Source organism: Mobula hypostoma, chromosome 3 (assembly GCF_963921235.1).
Source record: "Mobula hypostoma chromosome 3, sMobHyp1.1, whole genome shotgun sequence".
Lineage (NCBI taxonomy): Eukaryota > Metazoa > Chordata > Chondrichthyes > Myliobatiformes > Myliobatidae > Mobula > Mobula hypostoma.
The window spans coordinates 190,250,443-190,270,649 of record NC_086099.1 but is presented as its reverse complement, the minus strand read 5'-3'; the positions used below and the strand labels follow the sequence as shown (position 1 = coordinate 190,270,649).

Here is a 20,207-nt window from a genome sequence, read left to right as displayed (position 1 = left end):
GTAAGGGGAATTACAGAGGCATGAGAGAGAAGTTGGCCAGAATAGATTAGAAAAGAACACTGGCAGGGATGACGGCAGAGCAGCAATGGCTGGAATTTCTGGAAGCAATTCTGAAGGCACAGGATATATACATCCCAAAGAGGAAGAAGTATTCTAAAGCAAAGATGACATAATCATGGCTAACAACAAAAAAGCTAAAGAGAAGGTATATAATAAAGCAAAAATTAATGGGAAGCTGGAGGACTTGGAAACTTTTAAAAACCTACAGAAGGCAACTAAAAAGGCCATTAAAAGGGTAAAGATGGAATATGAAAGTAAGCTAGCCAATAATATTAAAGAGGATATGAAAAGTTTCTTCAGATTCTTTAAGTGTAAAGGAGAGGCAAGAGTGGATATCGGAAAATGATGCTGGAGAGCTAGTAATGACAGATGAACCAAATAAGTGTTTTGCATCAGTCTTCACGGTGGAAGACAGTAGTAGTATGGTGGAAGTTCCAGGTGTCAGGGGTCATGAAGTGTGTGAAGTTTCTATAACTAGAGAGAAGGTTCTGAAAGAGGTGGCTGAAGAGATAGTAGAGACATTAGTAATGATCTTTCAAGAATCACTAGATTCTGGAATGGTTCCGGAAGACTCGAAAATTGCAAATGTCACTTCACTTATCAAGAAGGGAGAGAGATAGAAGAAAGGAAACTATGGGCCAATTAGTCTGACCTCAGTAGTTGGGAAGGTGTTGGAATTGATTATTAAGGATGCGGTTTCAGGGTACTTGGAGGCACATGATAAAATAGGCCACAGACAGCATGTTTTCCTCAAGGGATTTGTCCTCAGATTTGTCTTGCCTGACAAATCTGTTGGAATTCTTTGAAGAAATAACAAGCAGGACAGACAAAGGAGAATTGGTTGATGCTGTGTACTTGGATATTCAGGAGGCCTTTGACAAGGTAGCATACCTGCGGCTGCTTCACAAACTATGAGCCTATAGTATTACAGGAAAGATCCTAACATGGATAAAGCAGTGGCTGATTGACAGGAGGGAATAAAGGGAGCCTTTTCTTGTTGGCTGCTGGTGACAAGTGGTGTTCCACAGAGGTCTGTGTTGTTCTTTTTACATTATAAGTCAGTGATTTGGATGATGGAATTGATGGATTTCTTGCAAAGTTTGCAGGTGATATGATAATAATTGGAGGGGCAAGTAGTTTTGAGGAAGTAGAGAAGGTACAGAAAGACTTGGACAGATTCGAGGAATGGGCAAAGAACTGTTAGATGGAATACAGTGTCGGGAAGTGTATGGTCATGCTCTTTGGTAGAAGAAATGAAGAGAAAATGCAGAGAAAATACAGAAAACTGAGATGCAAAAGGACTTGGGCATCCTTGTGCAGGATTCCCTAAAGGTTAATTTGCAGGTTGAATCTGTGGTGAAGAAGGCAAATGCAATGTTAGCATTCATTTCAAGAGGACTAAAATATAAAAGCAAGGATGTAATGTTGAGACTTCATAACGCACTGGTGAGGCCTCACTTGGAGTATTGTGAGCAGTTTTGGGCCCTTTATTTTAGAAAGGGTGTGCTGAAACTGAAGAAGGTTCAAAGAAGGTTCATGAAGATGATTCCAGGATTGAATGGCTTGTCATATGAAGAGTATTTGATGGCTCTGGGCCTGTATTCACTAGAACTCAGAAGAATGAGGGGTGACCTCATTGAAATCTGTCAAATGGTGAAAGGCCTTGATAGGGTGAATATGGAGAGGATGTTTCCTATGGTGAGAGAGCCTAAGACCAGAAGACACAGCCTCAGAATAGAAAGGCATCCTTTTAGAACAGATATGAGGAGAAATTTCCTTAGCCAGAGAGTGGTGAATCTGTGAAATTCATTGCCATAGGCAGCTGCGGAGATCACGTCTTTATATATATTTAAGGCAGAGGTTAATAAATTCTTGATTGGTCAGAGCATGAAGGGATATGGGGGGAGGGGGGAGGGGCAAGAGATTGGGGCTGAAAGGAAAGTTGTCTCGGCCATGATGAAATGTTGGAGCAGACTCAATGGGCCAAATGGCCTAACTCTGCTCTTGTATCTTATGGTCTTATGGTCGAATAGTTTAAACCCCATAATAAAACTCATGGTCAACTGAGCAGCAGTGATCCATGCCCTTTTAATGCTTTTGAGACCTCAACTATCAAAGGCAAGAAACAGAGAGCACTGAGAAAAACATGAACAAAATCCTCCAAATTCACCAGAAGAGTAAGCAAACTGATGTCAGTGTCTTCTTCCTGGCCAACACCCCGAACTTTGTGGCCCTAATTACTTTCAGTTGGCTCTATTGGGTAGGACACATCATTAATAGTAGTAGAGTCTGAAACGAAGTCTAGGACAAGAGGGCACGACTTCAGGATTGAAAGACGTCCATTTAGAACAGAGATGCGGAGAAATTACTTTAGTCAGAGGGCGGTAAATCTGTGGAATTTGTTGCCACAAGCAACAAGTCATTGGGTGCATTTAAGAAAGGGATAGATAGGTTCTTGATTAGCCAGGGCATCAAGGAGTATGGGGAGAAGGCAGGGGAGTGGGGATAAGTGGAAGAATTGGACCAGCCCATGATTGAATGGTGGAGCAGACTCAATGGGCTGAATGGCCTACTTCTGCTCCTATATCTTATGGTCTCTAAACAGCTGTTTTCTTGACCCTTGTCATAGGAGGACATTTCAAGCCAGGTAGAGAAAAAAAATACAAGGCTGTGTTCAAAGCTTCCTCAAAAAAAGTACAACATTGTCACTGACTCTGGGAACTTCTGGCCCTTGACTGCTCAGAGTGAACGGTATTGAGAACCTCAAAGCAATGTATTGGGAGCACACAGAAGCCCTGCATAAGTCGTAGAAGCAGTGCATCACCTCACAACCACTCACCTGCCTCCCCCCTTGAGCACCTCCTACCCATCTGTGGAAGAGTCTGTGATTCCCCCATTGACCGCATCAGCCACTTACAAATCCTTAAAATAAGCATGGAAGCAAGTCATCCTTTATTGAGAAATATGATAGTATCAGAGAGTTGTAGAAAAGTACAGGTACTCATAAATATCAAAGTCAAACCTGGAGAACTGTAGACCATTAAATCTAATCTCTGTATTGTTATAGATAATACATATATTAAAATGGCTGTAATAAATGGGCCTTTAAAATATAAAGACAGTATAAAAGATACCAAAACAACTACAAAAAATAGATAACATATTTGGTAAATCTGATCCAGCTTACAGAGTGTCATTAGAATGATGGATCTTAATAAATATTGGCCAAGAAGTTCCAAAAACTGGAACTGAAACAATGAAACAAATATGGCTCAAAGCTGCGTTTTATCATAAGAAATAAATTAAATTTGTGTTCAGGTAATTTTGGCAATTTTTATAATATTTTTATTTTTATTTTTAACTTGCGCATTGAATCAGCAAATATCCTGCCAAAATTCCCATTCGTTGAACAAAGTGATTTCAATTCCAGCCTTGCAAAAAAAAACAATTTATGCTACCTGCATTTGCACAAGTTTTAAATGTTTGTTTGTAAAATATTTATTTCTCTTAGCTAAGACTAGTGCACTATTTTCTGTGTCTCGTAATGCATTTAAAGACATCAGAGTGAGGCATCAGTTGTTAAAGTAATTGTGTGCTTGAACCGAGTGCAAGAAATGATCCCTCTACCAGGAATGGGTGCTCTGAGACAGACCACTATTGGAAGGCAGATGGTGAATTGGGATTCAGTTTTTCTTATTTATTCATTTTTCAGTATCTAAGTATCATTTATTTCAGTATACAGCCAGCAATTACGTCCATCTGGAATTGCTCATGAGAAGGTAGTGCCAATTCACTTCTTTAAACCGCTGCAGTTTTTCAGATGGTGATACTGTCATTAAGGTGTTAGGCTGAGAGTGCTAATATTTAGATGCAACACCGATGAAGGAACTGTGACTTGGAGGGGAACCTGTAAGTAGTGGTCTTCCCAGGCACCTGTTTCTCTTATACCAGGTGTAAAGGCAGCAGGTGTGAGTTGCTGTTAGAGTAACCAGTAACAATTAATTGCAATGTATTATTAGATGGCACGGCCTACGGCCATGATGCATGAGGTGGGCATAGTCCAAATCAAGTTTGCTGCTTTGATCTGAAGGCTTGGTGACTGTTAGAACTGCATTCATGCAACGTTGAAAATGTTAAATCATGGGCCTCATTTGAAGGGCCTTACAGATGGTGACAAGGGTTTGGAATATCAGGAGGTACTGTAAGTCATCTTCTGCAGGATAATCAGCTTTGGACCTGTTCTCGTAGCCAGAAAGTTATGATCTGTGGTGGTCCCCAGGACATTCTTGGTGTTCAGAATTTCAGTTATAAATGCACCACTGAATATTGAGTGCAGGTGGACCCAATCCAGTCAATATCCTGGTAAATCTCCTGTACAACCTCTCCAACCAACTACATCCTTCCTCTAGAATGACGATTAGTAAGTACATAGTATTCCAAATGTGGCCTAAACACTGTTCTATAAAGTTTTAATATAAGGTCCCAGTAATTATATTCTATGCCATGGCTGGTGAAGGCAAACATCTCATTCTGTGCTGTAATTGTTATATGGTTATATGCCATCTGCACCACACTCTTTAGCAGTGCTGGTAGCCCAAGGTTTCTCAGTTCATCAACAGTCTTTAGGACTCTACCATTTACTGTTTATGTCTTAGAATTTTTCCTTTCAAAATGAATCACCTCACACTTGTCTGCATTAAATTCCATCTACCATAGCTTCATCCAATATTTCACCTGATGTACATCAGCCTTAACCCTCTTCGGTTACACCATCAATATTTTTGTAAATCCACTAATCGTATCTCTTACATTCAGATTCACAGTACTTATGGTAGACCATACCTCAGTCCATTTAGGCAAACTTTACCACGATGTCTTCATCTATATTCTTAGTTAACTCTTCAAAAAATTCTATCACATTAGATATCCCACAAAGAAATGCCGATTATTCCTAATCAATGCCTTCCTCATCTAGATAAATTTTGTTCCATTGAATTTTTTCCAGTAGTTTCCCTACAACTGATGTAATTATGTAACTGTTGGAAGGGATAGACTAGTGTTAGCAAATTTAAGTTAGAAAGACGATGATGTAAGTGTCTGAAAACCTTTACCAGCAGCTGCATCCCTCATGGCAATCTTAACTATATATTTGGTGGAGATGAAATCTAAAGTGAAAATAATCAAGTTTGATATGATTTGAAAAATCATAGGAATAATTAATTATATTGTAATATCTGCTTTTTGCATGATTTGGGATGCAGAAGTACTGCAAAAAAGCAGAACATGTCACTGTTCTGTGTACATTAAATGAATTTGATATTTCATTTTGTGGTAGTTATTTAGATAAATGGCATATGGCTTGAGTTAACTTTAGTATTGCTGCAGATTTATACAGACTACAGAAAGAATAAAACCAAATACGATTAATGTGGCATTTCTGTTGTGATGCATGTATAATCTATTTTATACTGTGATTGCCATTAGTACCCCTCTGTTTTGCCCGTTACACCACATTGTTCAGTGTTCACGGATTCTTTCATCATGTCAGTAGCTTCCTCTTGGTTTTCTCTGCGGTCTGTCATGCAAGTCCCAGGTGAAGACTCAGGAATACCAATGCACTCAGATGTAGCATTCTTCATTGCTGTTTCCGTAACAATTTTGTTTTACCAGTCAGGGTTGTTAGCCCTGAGCTGAACCCCAAACTTGGAGGATCAGTGAACCAGTCTTAGTCTGGCCTCTATCCTTTGACCTGTTTGGCATGGGTGATCCTATCAAGAGCCAAAGCATAAAGTCCCGACTCCAGCCAACATAGTTCTCTGAGGCATTGAGGCACACAAGCCTCCAAACCCAATGAAAAGTTTGTGGTTCTCTTAGAGGTACCATTACTATACAAGCAATATATTGTCATTTTATCTCTATTTGTCTTTCTTCTAGCTGAGGAACCAGAAGTTTTAGAATTGTAAAATGCCTTGCTTTTGTAGAATCAGCTATATGTTTAGTGGATTAATTTATGATTCAACGGTTTATCATTTTCCATGTGCACTCTACTGGCACGTATACTTTCTAGCTTTGCAGTTGCATTATATGATTTTAGAGAAAATGATAGCTCCAGAATGCCTTCCTCTTTCACAAATTCTAAGATTTATCTTATTAACGTTGCATTTCTAGATTACAATAATTGGACTAATTCCATCAATTTTGTGAAAATCTTAAATGAATTGTTTTGTACTTTTCTATTTAAGCATATAAAGTGAAATTTCAAGTGGCTTTCATTGTCCGTAATATTATTCACAAGAAAGATGTGCATGATTTTTGTCCTTTCTCAACAAGCGTGATTTTTGACAACTTTGAGCAATCTTTTACACAGTTTGATCAATGTATTTAAGTAGCTTTGGAAGGACAGTTAGAGTTAACAGTGGCAGAGGAGGGTAAAAGCTTGATTCAGAATAAATGTTTGCCAAACATAAGTGCACAGGTAAATCTCAGATACCAAATTTAGAGATACTACTTTCAGTTGATTGGTGAAGTTATCTTACATGCAGATGCAGTATATAAAGTAATCTAACATCATATCAGAATCAGAATCAGATTTAATATCACCAGCATATGTTGTGAAATTTGTTATTATGCAGAAGTACATTACAAAAAAAATTAAAACTGTAAATTACTGTAATTATATATAAATTAAATCAAATAAATAGTGCAAAAAGAGAAAAAAATAGTGAGGTAGTGTTCATGAGTTCAATATCCATTCAGAAATCTGATGGCAGAGGGGTAGAAGCTATTCCTGAATCATTGACTGTGCCTTGAGTGTAGCAATAGTAGAGGGCATGTCCTGGGTGACGGGGCTGGCGGGTTAGTGCCCATGATGAAGCTGACTGAGTTCAAAACTTTCTAAAGCTTATTTTGTACAGTGTACAGTACAAAATAAAATCATGTATAGTGGCCCTCCCATACCAGATGGTGATGCAGCCAGTTAGAATGCTCTCCACATCTGTAGAAATTTGCGAGTATCTTTGATGACATATCAAATCACCTCAAATTCCAACTAGAATATAGCTGGTGTTGTGCCTTCTTTGTAACTGCATCGATATACTGGGCCCAGGATAGATCCTAAGAGATGTTGACACCTAGGAACTTGAGATTGTTGACCCTTACCACAACTGATCCCTCGATGAGGGCTAGTGTGTATGCCCTTATCTTAGTCTTTCCAAAGTCCACAATCAATTCCTTGGTCTTACTGACATTGAATACAAAGTTGTTGCTGCAACACCACTCAACCAGCAGATTTATCTTGCTCCTGAACGCCTTCTTGACACCATCTGAAATTCTGCCAACAATAGTTGTGTTGTCAGCAAATTTATAGTTGGCATTTGAACTATGTCTCCCACACAGTCATGGGTGTAGAGAGAGTAAAGCAGTGAGCTAAGCACACATCCTTCAGATGCACCAGTGTTGATTATCAGCAAGATGATGTTATTTCAGATCAGCACAGACAGTGGCGGTGAGGAAGTCAAGGATCCAGTTGCAGAAGGAACTACAGAGGCCCAGTTTTGGAGCTTTTTGATCAGAAATGTAGGAATGATTGTGTTAAATGCTGCACTGTAGTCAATGAACAGCAGCCTGACGTAAGTATTAGTCTTGTCCAGGGGATCCAAGGCTGCGTGAAGAGTCAATGAGATCATGTCCGCTGTAGACCTATGGTGGCAATAGGAAAATTGCAGAGGTTTCTTTGTTACTACCTGCTTTACCTAATCTCTCATGCTCATCCATATCATCACTTGCTATTATCTTATTCTTTTCTATCAAAGCTGTATAAATTTGGAAAAAAATTATAAATTATGTTCTTCCATTCCTGACTTGGAGCTTCACTATTAAGAATGGAAGTTGTAAGTTTTTGGCTTTTGAGTTCATAAAATTATTGAAAAAGTGTAATTAAATTACTCTGATACAAATGATTAAGTGCATCTCAACTGGGAAGGGTTCAGTCTTAGAATGGGGTTGTCATTCTTTCTACTATCAAGAAAAGGCTTCTAACTATTTTTCTCATACTAACCTTTCCTGATCAGAGAGTTGTACAGCATAGAAATAGAGCCCTTTTACTCACTGTGTATGTTCTCATTTAATTTCTCAAATGCATCACCCCACACTTGTCTGAGTTAAATTCCGCCTGGTATTCCCTTGCCTGCCTTCTCAGTTGATCTATATCCTGTTATAACCACAGAAAGCTTTCTTTAACCTCCACTACATCACTAATTTCAGTGTTATTTGCCAACTTATTAATTGTATTGCCTACATTATCATCCAAATCATTAATATATATGACAAACCAGAGCTGCGATGGCCAAGTGGTTAAGATGTTAATAATAATAATAAGCCCATTGTATTAAAGGGTTTGGGTTTATTATCAACAAGGAATGTGCCTCTGACATTTGGCATCAGCCAATATACTGTTGGATAGGTGTCCCCCGCTTTTCGAACATTCGCTTTACAAAACCTCACTGTTACAAAAGACCTACATTAGTACCCTGTTTTCGCTTTCAGAAGGTGTTTTCACTGTTACGAAAAAAAGCAGCGCGCACCCCGAGCAGCCGCTCTCCCCCGGATTCGGAACTGCATTCTCGCCGGCATTGCTTAAACACGTGCCTGTGAGCAGCCATTTGCAAGATGAGTTCTAAGGTATTGGAAAAGCCTAAAAGAGCTCGTAAGGGTGTTACACTTAGCGTAAAACTAGACATAATTAAGCGTTTTGATCGTGGTGAACGAAGTAAGGACTAAGTGAATTTGGCTTGTGGAAGCTGACGAACATGATGTTGAAGAGGTTTTGGCATCCCATGACGAAGAACTGATAGATGAAGAGCTGATGCAATTGGAAGAGGAAAGGATAACAATTGAAACTGAATAGAGTAGCGAACAGACCGAAAGTGAAGTCGTCCAGGAACTGAATGTGAAGCAACTGCGTGAGATTTTTGCTGCAATGATAAAGTACGACTTTAATTTTGAAAGGGTATGTAGGTTTAGGGGATATTTGCAGAATGGTTTGAGTCCTTACAAAGAACTGTATGATAGAAAAATGGGCGAGGCTCAGCAGTCAAGCAAGCCTTCTGCATCAGCCACAGCAGACGACGAACCTCGACCTTCGACATCGAGGCAGGCAGTCATAGGAGAAGATGAGCTGCCTGCTTTAATGGAAACAGACGATGAGATGACACCCCAGTGTCCCACCACCCCGCGATTCGCGGAGAATGCAGCAGTAGCCAGGAGGCACACAGCACATCTTTAAGAAAAAAGCTGAAATAAGCATGCTAATTAATTAGGTGCCGCCCGACACGTAATTAATTAGCATGTTTATTTTGGCTTTTTTCTTAAAGATGTGCTGTGTGCCTCCCGGCTACTGCTGCACCCCTGCATGCTTCGCAGTTCGGTATCTGTCGGCGGCCTGGAGGGTGGGGGCCACTGCACCACCCAACCTGCGACGACTCAGTCTAACACACCACCATCAGTGTGCTCAGCGCTGAACCAATTCCGGCAAGTGATACTACACTGTACATACATTATTTCTACTTTATATCGGCTGTGTATTTTTACGTGTTATTTGGTATGATTTGGCAGCTTCATAGCTTAAAGGTTACTGGAGAGCGCTTGCGCCGTGTTTTTGTCAACAGCGCTTGCGTGAGATTTGCATTACAGAGAACAGTGCAGTAATAATTGTGGAAAAGTATTTCTACTTTATATTGGCTGTGTATTTATCGTATCATTCCTGCTTTTACTATATGTTACTGTTATTTTAGGTTTTATGTGTTATTTGGCATGATTTGGTAGGTTATTTTTGGGTCTGCGAACGTTCACAAATTTTTCCCATATAAATAAATGGTAATTGCTTCTTCGCTTTACGACATTTCGGCTTACGAACTGTTTCATAGGAACGCTCTACCTTCGGATGGCGGGGGAAACCTGTATATTGAAGCAGATGTTTGTTCATTTTCATATGCATTTAAGGTAACTTCCTCCTCCTTGAGCTCACTGCTGCCCTGAGATAGCATCAAAAGAACACTATATCTATTCGTTCAATCAGACAATATTATGCTAATTCTCAAAATAACATTAACATGGTACTTTGCTTGTCTTTTTTAGGAAGCTGGAGAGATGGTTCGTTCCTTTGTTGGTGGTCTGGAATTAATTGTTAATTTACTAAAATCTGACAACATAGAGGTTCTGGCCAGTGTTTGCGCGGCTTTAGCCAAAATAGCCATGGATGAAGAAAACCTAGCAGTTATAACAGATCATGCAGTTGTTCCAATGTTATCAAGTTTAACATACATAGTAAGTAACCTTGTATTAACATTTAATACTACCCATTTTAATTCTGTGTGGTCATCCTCATTCCAGCAACTGTCTGAGTAGAGAGTATTTTGCAAACTCCCATTAGGTTCATGATTTCTAGAATACGAAATCAATTATAGTTACTTCATAAGCCCTTATACACTACAACTCCAATATTACACTACCCAATTGTTTAGAAATCCAGCTCACTATGAACTGATTCCTGCATTTCCTTTAACTAACTGGTCTCTATTATCTCTAACATATTGTGGCCCCAATTCACTTGCTCTCTTTAAATTGGGTGGGGGGGGTTCCAGTTTCCATGGTTCCTTTAAATTTACATTGTCTAGGTGCTTGTACTTCTATCAAACTCACCTTTTAAATTCTAATTACTTTTTTTCTCAAAAATCACCAATAATCTTAATTTTCACTATTAGTCATAGAATCATAGAATACAACAGCACAGAAATAGACCCATCTAGTCCGTACCAAACTATTAATCTGCAAAATTGCATTTATCTGCAACCAGACCATAGCCCTCTACAACCCTCCCATCCATGTACCTATCCAAGTTTATTTTAGATGTTGGAATTGAACACATATCCACCACTTCCACTAGCAGTTCATCCCACATTCTTACCAGCCTCTGTTGGGAGAAATTCCCCCTCATATTCCCCTTAAACATTTTATCTTCCACCTTTAACCCATGACCTCCAGTTCTAATTTCACCCAACCTCATTGGAACAATCCTACTTTCATTTACTCGATATCTACACCTTCATAATTTTGTATGCCTCTATCAAAACTCCCTTCATTCTTATGCTCTAGGGAACAAAGTCCTAACCTATTCGACCTTTCCCTATTACTCAAGTCTCCAAGTCCTGGCAATATACTTATAAATTTTCGCTGCACTTTTTCAATCTTGTTGACATCTTTCCTGTAGGTAGATGACCAAAACTGCATACAATACTCCAAATTAGGCCTCAGCAACATCTTATACAACATCCACATTGTTTGCCATCAGTCTGGTATGTCTTATTTCATTGAAACCTTTGATAGAATCAAACATAACAAAGCACAGAATGTTGCTATTAATCAGGTAATTCTATCTTCCAAATTTCAGCTTTATTTGAACAACTGATAGGAAAAAGAAAAGGGAAAAAAAGGGCCTTTAACAGTTAACCCAGTCCAAATGTGCACATAAGTTGGAGCTCATCTTAAAGTTGTCTTTAACTCACGCGCCAGACCCACCGTTTGTGTGAAAGCACACACCATCTTCTGAATGACGATCAAAATTCACCTTGAACAAGGGGGCTCACCCCTCCCCCCAACGGGAATATTGATTCTTCCTCCTTGATGCCATTCATCTGCACAATGCACCTCATGCAACAGGGACGGCATCCTCAGCCATCTTCCCTCCTGTCTTCTCCCATCTCCGGCCAAAAGGACCTTGACCCACACCCGTGTTGGTCACAAAAATCTCTCTGCCCTGCGTCCTCTGGAACATTCTCCCAATTCCACCATCCTGATTGGCTGACACAACATTCCTAAGTTGAACAACGTAGCTTCTTATCTTTAGCTCAAACCTAAACATTCTAAAAGCAGAACAGAATGTTCTTACCGAACTGCTAAAATGCAATACCTGTAGCATAGCAGTAAAAATCTTAGCCAGGGCGTTATAGTAGTAAAAAGAGAGGATGTCCTGGGTTATAGAGGGCCTTAATGATAGATGCCACCTTTTTGTATTGTCTTCCTGCAGAAAGATGATATGCTTCGCCAGCATTTAGCAGATGCTATTGCTTGCTGCTGCAAGTGGGGTAACAACAGGGTTGCCTTTGGACAAACCGGAGCTGTGGCCCCTCTGGTTCATTATCTGAAATCAAAAAATCCTCTTGTGCATCGTGCTACAGCACAAGCCCTACACCAACTCTCGTTTGATCCTAAAAATTGTATAACAATGCATGAGAATGGTGTGGTTAGGGTAAGTTCCTGAACCATATATGAATTTTTTTATAATGTTTACAGTATGTGTTGCATTTTTTTCTGTAAAACCTCTAAATTCAGGTTATTGTAAAACTTAGTTGAAGGAAAACGTAGATGGCAAAAACCTGTAAGTCATACAGTGGCCTTCCCGGTGAAGAGGCCAAAATTCTGCATGGATAAATTTCTGAGACACAGAAAATTACAGAAAAATTACAACACAGAAACAAAGTTATTGAATGCAACCAATCTATTTTGGAGTTATCCACTCAACAATCATCTAAGCCAAAATGATGCATCTTGGCCTGAGATGTTAACTGTTTATTCCCCTCCATAGATGCTGCCTGATTTACTGAGTTCCTCCAGCATTTTTTATGTTGCTCAAGATTTCCAGAATCTGCAGGATCTCTTGTCATTATGATAATGCAGCTTTTTTGACTCTATTCCTTTAACATTTTTTTTCTTCTAATCTGTTCTTAAACAACCTATGTCCAGATTCTCCTTGCTCATTTACTCTATTTACTCTATCGCAAATGAAAATCAGGCTTCTGTTGCATACAGAAATCTCACAACTCCTGTCATAAAAAAGCTATAAATGTAATTGCATAATCAACTAGACATTTCTGAGTGACAGTAGCTTCAATCCCCAATGTCATTTCTGTGAGATGGGATCATTCCCCATCATGGAGCACTGCAAAGAATATTGGTTTAATAGTCTCAGAACTTAGCTTCACTACACACTCCTGAAGCAATCACGTATGAGTAACATGGTGCTAGACTGAATGTAGGTTCCTTCCTCTGAGACAATTAATTGCATTCTAATCCCTCGAATTCATCTTCTCTGATGCCCTTTCAGTCCTTCTCTGATCCTTCCCAAAGGCCCCAGTGAAGACCCAGTTAATTTAATTCAGCTCTGCCAATTACTTGATGAACTAACCATAGCCCCAATTCTTCCAGACATGATCCTCTTACCTCTACTTATGCCCCTTGGGGGCCTGTATGTGCCTAGGGCCACTGTCCTTTCTTCATCCCATATCTAGCCTTCAATCTCAGATGTCCATTTTCATTCCCAAGAGTGTGCAGTTGAAATGTCCAATCAAGGGGATGTGTTCGAAATGGTATTTGGTATTCTGCAATGCTTATCGATTTCATTCATTTGAATGTATTGAAATTTCTAGGCAAATTGTCTCCTAATATTCTAAATCTTTTCCAATTAATCATCCACTTGTTTTAGGTATGAATAGAAAACCATGCTACACATGTGGTCAAGTTTCATTTTAAATAGAATGAAGTTGACATTGACTTTCTTCCCCTTAGGCCGTTTAGATCCTAATTTACTGTCCCATTCAATAAAATAAGGATAATGGGGATCTTGATGCCTAGACTTAAGAAATTTTATGCCCTCCAATAATTAGGAATATTTTTTATCCCAGTTCCTTACACTAATAAAGTTGCTCAAAGAAATGGCTCATGCAACCCATTTTTGGACTTATTAGGCTGCCATTCAGTGACTCAGGCAAATCATTAATCTAAGAATCCCTTGTCTACTTTTCCACAACCGATGACTGTACAGAATTTGTTTCCCACAACAGCTGTTGTCCTTTAATTTTATACCTTTAAATCAATGCACAGATCAATATTTGTGCAGATGCTAGAATAAATTAATAATTTCACTGGATGCATGGAGTCTTCTAACTGTAGCATGGTCCTATTTCTGAGTATTTTAAAGACTCAGCAAAGAAAATATTTATGGCTATGTCATAGTCCAGTCCGTGAAGTCCGTATTCCGGTTCACTGTCCGGTCCATCGACCCTTGCTCCAAGTTTTCCTATCTACCCTGTTTCTGTCCTTGTTGAGCTAATTGAGTCAGCTGATGCTAGTTGGGGCTGGCTGCATAAATACCTTCAGAGAGCAGGGTGTGGTTGCTGGATTGTTCTTGTCCTTACTCCTTGGATCCCTTCCTCTGCCTTCTGTTTCCTCGCCTGAAGCCTTGCCTTGTCTTGCCGGTAACTCTCGCCTCACCTGAAGTTCTCGTCTCGCCTTGCTTTGCCTGAAGCCCTGCCTTGTCTTGCCGGTAACTCTCGCCTCACCTGAAGTTCTCGTCTCGCCTTGCTTTGCCTGAAGCCCTGCCTTGTCTTGCCAGTAACTCATGCCTTGCCTGAAGTTCTCGTCTTGCCTTGCTTTGCCAGTAGCCTTGCCTTGTCTTGCTGTCTGGTCCTGGAGCCACCCTGTACCTAGCTCCTTTCCTGTCCCTTGCCTCCGCCCAGGTAAGCCAGGCCGTCTTGCCGTTACCTGGGGTTGGTTCTGTCCCTTCTTGTCCCTTGCCTCCGCTCAGGTAAGCCAGGTCGTCTTTCCATTACCTGGGGTTGGTTCTGTCCCTTCCTGTCCCTTGCCTCTGTCGGGCAGTGATCTGCGCCCTGCCCAGGAGTAGCGCACCCTGCCCAGGTGATCCGCGCCCTCTCCAGGTGAACTGCGCCCTGCCCAGGAGGAGCCAAGCTTTGCCTAAAGTCTCAAGTCTCCTGCCTCCTGCCAAGCTTCGCCTCATTTCCTGCCTCCTGCCAAGCTTCGCCTCAAGTCTCCTGCCTCCTGCCAAGCTTCGCCTCAAGTCTCCTGCCTCCTGCCTCGCCTCAAGTCCCCCGCCTCCAGCCTCGCCTCAAGTCCCCCGCCTCCAGCCTCGCCTCAAGTCCCCCGCCTCCAGCCTCGCCTCAAGTCCCCGCCTCCAGCCTCGCCTCAAGTCCCCGCCTCCAGCCTCGCCTCAAGTCCCCGCCTCCAGCCTCGCCTCAAGTCTCCAGCCTCCAGCCTCGCCTCTTGCCAAGCCAAGTCTCCAGCCTCTAGCCTCAAGCTTCAAGCCTGTAGAGTTCTGCCTCGTCCTGCCTGCCTGCCAAGCCTCGTCCTTGCCTAGTTCTGGGGTCCGAGCCAGAGGCAAGACCCAGGTACTGGGTCCTTGTTCAGTCTCTGGCCTGGAGTCCAAGCCCAGGCTCCTAGCTCTCTTGTTCAGACCTGTTCCTGGTTTTCCTGTCCATGTTCTTGCCATCGCCTTGTATCCTTGTCCTGTCCCTAGTACTTCAGTGTCTGTATCTTGCACTTGGGTCCATTCCCAGCCATGCCCTTATGACAGGCTATCTCCAATCCTGTTCTGCAGCTACTCTATGGACATTTACCAAAGGTACTTATTTTAAAAAAGACACTTCAGGGTAGATTTCGTTTTGTGATTAAAAATGGAAAATATACGTATAATAGTAAATTAGTATTCCATTTTATATATCTCTTTAGATTTTTATTTCTATTGGCTTCAATAGAAGATGAAAACAATCTTCCGAATTGTTATCTCCCATTTACACTTTTGCATAAATTTAATATTATCTAGTGTGTGCTCACTAACCAGCAGAGACAGACTGAACATTTACCCTGTTATCTGTAAAGCCAGTTGCCTCAATTTGCTTCTGTTCACCATGTCTTTTCTGATAATATATTCCATAACCAAGAACTGCCAGTGCAGCACAGAATTTATAGTTACCTTTGGAATTCATGTCACCAGCTGTGATTATGGATTTGTTAATTTTAACAGATAAAACTAAATATTCCAAGTTTGTGGATGGTGAGTTCCAACCTCAGTCACATGCTGTACACACTGCTTTTGAAATTTACTTTCACTGAATTCAATGGAACCGAATTTCTTATGCAAAATTCATCTTATAGCCACTAGTATAATAACCATAATAGAATCAATGAAAGACTATGCCAACTTGGACGTTCAACCAGCATGCAAAAGATGACAAATTGTACAAATACAAAAAGAAAGAAATAATAATCACATTAATAAATAAGCAATAAGTATTGAGCACATGAGATGATGAGTCCTTGAAAGTGAGTCCATAGTTTGTGGGAACATTTCAGTGATGGGGCAAGTGAAGTTATCCCTCTTGTTCAAGAGCCTGATGGTTGAGGGGTGTTAACTGTTCCTAGATCTGGTGGTGTGAGTCCGGAGGCTCCTATACCATCTTCCTGATGGCAGAAGTAAGAAGAGAGCATGACCTGTGTAGTGGAGGGGTCCCTGGTGATGAATATTGCTTTCCTGTGTCAACTTGTAGATGTGCTCACAACATGTAGCCCTGCCACAACTGTCAAGCATCCTTCATTGATTCAAGTTTAGTCCGGAATTGCCACTTTCCCAGTGAGTTGGCTTTCCAGTGATCACATCTGGACCTCTTGTAACTTTCTTGGTCACCAGCATTGAATGTCTCTGATCTGGCTCCTGGTTGGGGAAGTCTCTGAATGATTCTCTGGGGAAACACTCATCTACAACTGTTTTTATAAAGTCCCTGACAAACCATGGTGTATTCATTCAGATCCACAGATGATTCCTTGAACACAGTCCAGTTCAGCTTCTCAAATCAATCTTGTAGCCACTCCTCTGCCTCCTGCAACCACCTCTTTGTTGCCCTAATCTCTGGAGTTTTGCTCTTTAGCCTCTGTCTGTATCCAGTAGGAAGTCAGCCAAGTGATCAGATTTCCCAAAACATGGTCTAGGCATGGAAAAATCGGTTCCTTATCTTAGTATAATAGTGGTCTAATATGTTGGGACCTCTGGTGCTACAGGTTTTATATATGTAACGATCCGTTATATTGACCCGTGTATGTTTAAGGGAAATCCTGCCCAGCACCTGCTTCAACACTCCCCTCAGGGTCAGTCGCAGCCCGAATCAATCACAAACATCAATTATCAGCCAGCACACCTAGTAAATTTTAACAAATACACTTTATAGATGTATTTTATAGATACTCTATGACATTAAAATGAATTTGATACAGAGAGGGAAGTAATAACAAAAATAGGCGCCAACACTAACAAAAAGAAAGACCCCGTACATATATGCTGCTGGTAATTGGGCAGACATTTCTTCAAACGAGCCTGGTTGAAGTCCCCGACTATGATGTTAATCGGGGACTAACATCCCCGACTATGATGTTATGATGACATTCTATGACATTAAAATGAATTTGATACAGAGAGGAAAGTAATGACAAAAATAGGCGCCAACCCTAACAAAAAGAAAGACCCCGTACATATATGCTGCTGGCAATTGGGCAGACATTTCTTCAAATGAGCCTGGTTGAAGTCCCCAACTATGATGTGAAATGTATCGGGATGGATTGTTTCTTGTTTGGAGATGACGCCATGCAGTACCTGAAGTGTTTGTTTATAATCAGCATTGGTGGTATGTAACTGTGCGAAGATTACAGATGAGATCTCCCTATGTAAATTGAATGGACAGCATTTGATCGTTACATGTTCAAGGTCTGGGGAACATAAGTTCAACGAAACCACTCCATTGGAGCACCACCAAGTGTTTATTGTGAAACAGGCACCTCTACCTTTTGCCTTCGGTCCATCCTGTGAATCAAGTTTTCGGGTCTGATTGCCATATCGGTGTGCAGGGAGTAAGCTATGTCTTAGCCAAACATAGAACAGAACAACCTCTCATTTTCCTCCGATACGGCAATCTTGCCTTCAGGTCCTCAGTTTGGTTGTCCAGCAACTGCACATTTGATAACAAGATGCTAGGAAAAGGGGGTCTCATTCCTCTGTGTTTTAGCCTGGGTTGGAGTCCCCCACTCCTGCATCACTTCTGGGCTACGGTGATGAACCTTTGACCACTTAAAGTTGTTCTTGTTTGCTTGAGAGTTAAACTGCTGGGTCATTCAGAAGATTTTGTAAATCTGTAGTTCATTAAGTCAATTTAAAAGTACATTACTTAAATGGAAATTACATACTAATGATTGCAGTGAGAGTTATTCAAAAGAGATATACTTAGAAGTATTTTATGTAGTCCAGAATGTGGCCATGGCTCACCGGTGCTATCTTGCAAACTGCAGACACTGTGTTAGACATTCACCAAGAGTGACTAAGGATAAATTTCTAGATGCATCTTTCCTAAAGTATTTCCTTACTGGGAATTCAGGTCACAACATTCTTCCTTAAATTCCATTTTAAAAATCCAGTTATTTGATGATGTATTCATTTAATAATCTACACAAATGTGTTATTGTTTAACGCCTTCACAGTTACTGCAATGCTTTTTGAATCTGTCTTTTCATAGGAAAAATTGAGACATCATTTCCAATAGAAAATACTACTCCATAATTAAAGTATTTTTCCCTATTTTCGTAGCTTTTTATGTGAATGCTGCCAGCCCATCCACTTCCCTTTACGTAATACAAATGATTTTGAATTTTGTGTTAGAAGTAAAATTGTTTGTGGATTTTAACTAAGAAAAGCATTATAATTATAAAATAATGGTTTTTTTTTTGACCATTACCAATAAAAGTATTCTTTCAAATCAACTGTTTCCAAGTTTAAGGCTCTAGGCTTTCGATAAAGTTGGAGAGTGGTGAAAAGAGTGTGATTAACGTAAGAAATCTAATGGGTAAAAGCACCAGGTCGATATATTGAAAAGAAAACTTACTATGATATATTATAGTTGAACATAAAATATTAGAAATAGAACAATTGGCCACCTGATCCTGTTTCGATAATAGCTGAACCAATCTTGGCTTCAAAACTAGTTTCCTACTCTCTTGCCTTACCTCTTGACTTCATTGTAGTTAAAATGTCTGTCCATTGGGACTAATGGGCTAGCTAGTCAACTCCTGATCCCACGCCTAATGACCCATTTATTGCAACTCTCTGTTTTTGTTTGAAAGCCAATCCTCTATCCATGACAATTATTACCTCTACTCCTCTGAACTGTTTATCATTAACAGAAATGCAATTTGCCACCAGATCTGCTTCTTTGCTAGTGCTGGTACATGACAATTAGAATATTGTGGATAGAATTTTTTTTTTTCTTGGATATAATGGTATGCTTTATACTAATCTCTGTTTTATTAATGGATGTGTACCTGTTACTCAGTGTTAGAAATATTCTGAAGTGTAACTTTTTTAAAGTTTTATTTTGCCTTCAGCTATTCTGTCAGTTAGTACCAATAGTAACTCTCAAAATCCAGAAGCACCACTGTCAGAATTGACGCAGTCTCTAAAGATTATGTATGTCAGACACATCCCTGAAGGTTGTAGTAAATGAGTTTAACACAGTGGAAATCAAGAAACAGTAACTATTGTATTTTGAATGTGTAATCACTGAATTCTGATTCTGGCAATATGCTTAAAATCCTATTGGTGGAAAAGTTAAACAATCTTCCTAAATATTAAAATAGGTTTAGAGAGTAGATAAAGAAAAATGCAGACTAGTGGAATTGATAAAATCTATTTTGCTTTTTCTAACTGGATTTGATTGATAAATTTATTTCAGTTGGCATTCTTCCCAAAATAGTGAAAGCATATTTTAAAAGATTCCAAAAATCTACTTTTAGCACAATTTTTAATAGTGAATTAGACTGCTTATAAATCTACTGATTTTATCTTTATATTTAGAATATTTATTATAGTTTATACCTTAATTTAAAGAAAGCTGAAAAATAGGTAAAATTATATACAAGTGACCTCCATGTTCCTAGAAAAGCTCCACACAGTGATTCTGCACAATGGGAAGACACATTATCAAGAAGCACGAGTTGTAAAACAAACACAAATTGTGTGTTTGTTTATTTAAATATGTTTCACATAAAGTCAATGAGAGTGAATTTTATTCAATAATTCAGATTTAGTGTAGTTGTTTGTGAATTCTGTGAGGGCGAATTTCAAATACCCAAATGGCTATAATGGCTTCTGTAATTGTGTTACAATATCTGGACTGGCTGAGAGAAGATGTTGCTTCAAGCATTTTGTTTAAACGTAGAATTATCCATCATTAAATGACTCAGTTTGTATTAATGGCGGCATT

At 39.8% G+C, this 20,207-nt stretch overlaps 1 protein-coding gene across 1 annotated transcript in view; it reads left to right on the top strand.

The window, feature by feature from the left end:
* The window catches only part of odad2 (outer dynein arm docking complex subunit 2), a 277,448-nt gene that overhangs the window by 221,709 nt on the left and 35,532 nt on the right, over nt 1-20,207 (top strand). The window contains exons 18-19 of the mRNA XM_063042406.1: nt 10,195-10,383; nt 12,143-12,364. Of these exons, the coding sequence (XP_062898476.1) occupies nt 10,195-10,383; nt 12,143-12,364 (411 nt within the window). The remainder of the gene's footprint in view (nt 1-10,194; nt 10,384-12,142; nt 12,365-20,207) is intronic.